The following is a 3,722-nucleotide window of genomic DNA, read 5'->3' on the forward strand; positions in this document are numbered from 1 at the left end:
TTCTGATTATTTCAATTGCTTGTGTTATCTTCGTGATATCACTTTCATTCTGATATGAACGTTCTCTTTTCAGTGGTTCAATCACTTTGTGCAGATCAAACAATATTTTTTTCTCATACAATATTATTGGTGGAGTTGTTTGCAATAAATGCTATATGAATAACATCAAAGCTTAATTCTCTCTTTAGCTTTAGATCTTTTTTTGGGTTCTTGACATCTATATTTATGTATTTGATATTTGTTTTTCTGTTTAGTTGGATTTTATGTTTTTCTTTCTTTCGCTGAGTTTAAAAGACTAGGAAGCAAATCTGTTTTGTTACATGCAGTTTGGAATTATGAATTAGTTATTCTAAATTATTTAATGGCAGTTATTTCACTTATATGTTTTATTATTGTTTAATTTATAAGAAAACTTATGCTTTGATATTAAGTTTAGAGAGTTGCTTATGTAATCATGTTATGAACATGTGTTTAATGGTTTAATCTCTAAAATGGCTAAAGTAGATATATTTTAATGAATAATTAGATTTATCATTATATAATTAACTATAATAACAATAAAACTATCATTATCTATTTTTTGTTTATTAAATGTAAACTTATGAAATATTTCGATAACTCAATGAATATATTTATCAAGTAAACCAATGAAATATTATCATTATCTGAATTTGTTTTTTTTAAGTTTTCTTCTAAATTATCATCGAACTTTATTTTTATTTAATTTTTATATGTTTTATTTTTACTTGGATTTGTGTGTTTCAATGTTTTTCGGTAATTTAATACATTTTCTGGTTCAAAAATACAAAGTAGATTAAGAGAGACCAAAAGTTCACATTCTTCGTTGTCCAAAAAAGAAGTTCACATTCTTATTTTACTTTATTGTGTGTAATATTTGATATGTAATTATGCTCTCATGGTTTCATATTTTTATAGCTTTCTTTTGTACTAAGAAGACGTAGACCGAGATAAAAATCAAAGGAAACTAAAATGATTAAGAATATAAGAATAAGTTATTGTCATTTTTAAATCATAAGAAATATATTAATAACTATTAGTAAAACGATTATGTCCGCATGTGCGGGCAAAATACCTAGTTTAAATTATATTAGACTGAAAATGGAGTTTAAACCGCGTGTTTATTTTCTAAAAAAATTCTATTAAGATTTGTTGTTTTAACAAATTTTGTAATTTATTTATTTATTTATGAGATATATAGGTTCATTCGAGAAATATATTTTGGAATTTTATGATTCTAGTTTTATCTGACCCAATAACTAAGGTGAAAATGGGCCAAAGCATAATTAATTGAAAATGTGATCAAAATTACCTGGTTAACTTTGAAAAAAAAATACATTGGTAAAAGCTTTTTACAGAAGAAAAAATTACATTTAGACATACTTTTTTACTTTCTTTTTACACTCAGACATACTTCTACCATGTAGAGTACTTTGTTTTATAAAAATGTCTCTTCTACCCTCTAACTGAAGCAATTAAAAACACAAGTTAATTAAAAATCACTTTATTCTTAAATAAATCCTAATATGATAATTTGTCTCTTTCTTTTTCATCTACACTGACGATGAATTGCAGTTGCTTAGGCGGAGATGGAAGCGGTAATAGAGATGGTAGAAAATCATCTTATGGTGGCGGAGGTCATGGTTACGGAAATGGAACTGACGAAAGTGATAGCACAAGATAGAGATGCGTATGGAGGTGCTGCTCGAGGTGGAGGCAGTCATGGAGGGGGTAGTTTTATGGTGATGGTGCTTACGGAACCGGTGAAGAAAAAAGACCCAAAAATGGAAGTAAACCATCAACCAGAGGGTATGGAGGAGGTGGCGATAGAGAAAGTGGCGGTGGAGAAACTTATGGCAAAGGTAGAACTCATGGAAGTGGTTATATCCCCATCCACCACCAGACAAGTAGATGTGTACTTGCTTCGATAATATATGTCTGATTTCTTTTATAAACCTTGAATCCAACGGTTCTAATCCAATCCCACTGTTCAATAAACCTACCTAATTAATGCCCTTATTAAATAAATGGATTATATGTATAAAATGTCGTAGCATATGTATAAAAGTACAAAATATAACACTAATCATAAAAAACAAATACCAATATATAAAATCGTAAAAATCAAACAGATTATGTTTCTCTTGCTGCAAGAATCAAAAAGTGGCCATATTACTAGAACCTGCATAGTAAAATACCCCGCCTAACTGATATATTTAACCGCTTCATTATTTCCCCCGGTTTTCAAAATATTTTTAAAAGTCTGCTCCGTTGAAATCAGAGAGGATATACGACGGTATATAGAAAAAATGAAACAAATTAGAATTAGGGTTAATTAATGTCAAGAAGGAAAACTTGGTGAGCAAGTCCCTTCATATGTATTAATGAACATCAGCAATGAACATCCATGAGGGTTTCCTTTCTTTACTAAAACTATTCATGTCTCTGATTCTCAACCAGCCGCCGAAGCTATGCTTGCGGAAACCAGTGTTGGTAAGATGCTCTCCTCTTCACCACTCTAATGGTTACTCATCTGCTTCATTGCCGCAATCACAAACCCTTCCTTTAACCATCTTCTGCGCTGATCCTTGTAGACCACATCTCGTAAGAGTCGTGTTCAGGAGGGATGGTGACATGGATGCTCTTGATTACGAGATGCCTAGTGATTTTATGGAGGTAACGAAAATGATAGGAACATCCAATGGATGGATAACGTCTTTGGTGGACGGCATTGTGCAAATCCGGGAACACCCGGGGAAGAATCCTAGACAGGTGAGAACCATTTTTTTACCTCCTCATGAAACTCTGCCTCTATGCCAAGCCCAAATGGCCACCAACGTGGCAATGTCCTCATCTTCTCCGTTGAAAGAGGACTGTGCTGTGGCTGTCAAATTCTTGGGACCTCAACTAAGCATTTGTAAACCGGCTCAAAGCAACGCCGATCGCGAGTGGATCAACATCAGAATCTCAAACCCTTGTTTCTTTTCCTCCCCTGTCATGTATTCGGAGAAAGAGGACATGTTTCGCATTGTCGGATCTGGAGGCCACCTTGTTGGATCATGGGATCTCGGCAGACACAAGTACACACCAAAGATTCAGAGACTTCAATTTCAAAACCTTCCGGAGCTGAGCAAGGCCAAGCGGGAGCTTCTGTACTCGAGCAACACAAGCGAACACTTGGTGGAGTCAAGAACCACCGGTGAAACTTTCATGGTTAAGTGGTACAAAAGGACGGCCAAGACCATCTACGGCATAGAGAGAATGGAAACAAAAGCTTTAATGGTGTTCAAGATTGACGAACAAGGTAACGCTGTTTACACTCAAGATATTGGTGATCTCTGCATTTTCCTCACACGGTCTGAATCTTTCTGTGTCCCTGCTTCCTCTGTTCGCCACATGCGTCCTAATCGCGTCAAACTCATAGATGTCGACGAAATCACTATTATCGATCTGGCTACTCAAAAGTGGAACTGATAAGAACAATTAGTTTGGACTTATGTGTTTTTTTTTCTTCTGAGGCTAGAGTCTTGTCTTTTTCTTTAAAACCTTTCAAATATCCAATCTATTTTTTTTCATATTTATTATCTGTGAGATCGTTACGCATATGCTCCTGGACAAACCTTCCTATCATCTATCACTAAAATATCAATTTGGTTATGTTTAAGCTATATTCTGTGTGTTCTTTGTGTTGTGACTTTATATAA

General features: G+C 33.9%; 1 protein-coding gene across 1 annotated transcript; it reads left to right on the plus strand.

Annotated features, from left to right (window-relative positions):
* Positions 1-2,446: 2,446 nt before the first annotated feature.
* On the plus strand, positions 2,447-3,655 carry LOC106327570. The gene has a single exon (XM_013765739.1). The coding sequence runs from the start codon at positions 2,458-2,460 to the stop codon at positions 3,490-3,492; it is 1,035 nt and encodes a 344-aa protein (XP_013621193.1). The 5' UTR covers positions 2,447-2,457; the 3' UTR covers positions 3,493-3,655.
* The last annotated feature ends 67 nt before the right edge of the window (positions 3,656-3,722 follow it).

Source organism: Brassica oleracea, chromosome C2 (genome assembly GCF_000695525.1).
Source record: "Brassica oleracea var. oleracea cultivar TO1000 chromosome C2, BOL, whole genome shotgun sequence".
Taxonomy (NCBI): domain Eukaryota; kingdom Viridiplantae; phylum Streptophyta; class Magnoliopsida; order Brassicales; family Brassicaceae; genus Brassica; species Brassica oleracea.

Bases quoted from the DNA above. Each gene is read 5' to 3' on its own strand.
- LOC106327570 (XM_013765739.1), top strand. From the start codon at position 2,458: ATGTCTCTGATTCTCAACCAGCCGCCGAAGCTATGCTTGCGGAAACCA.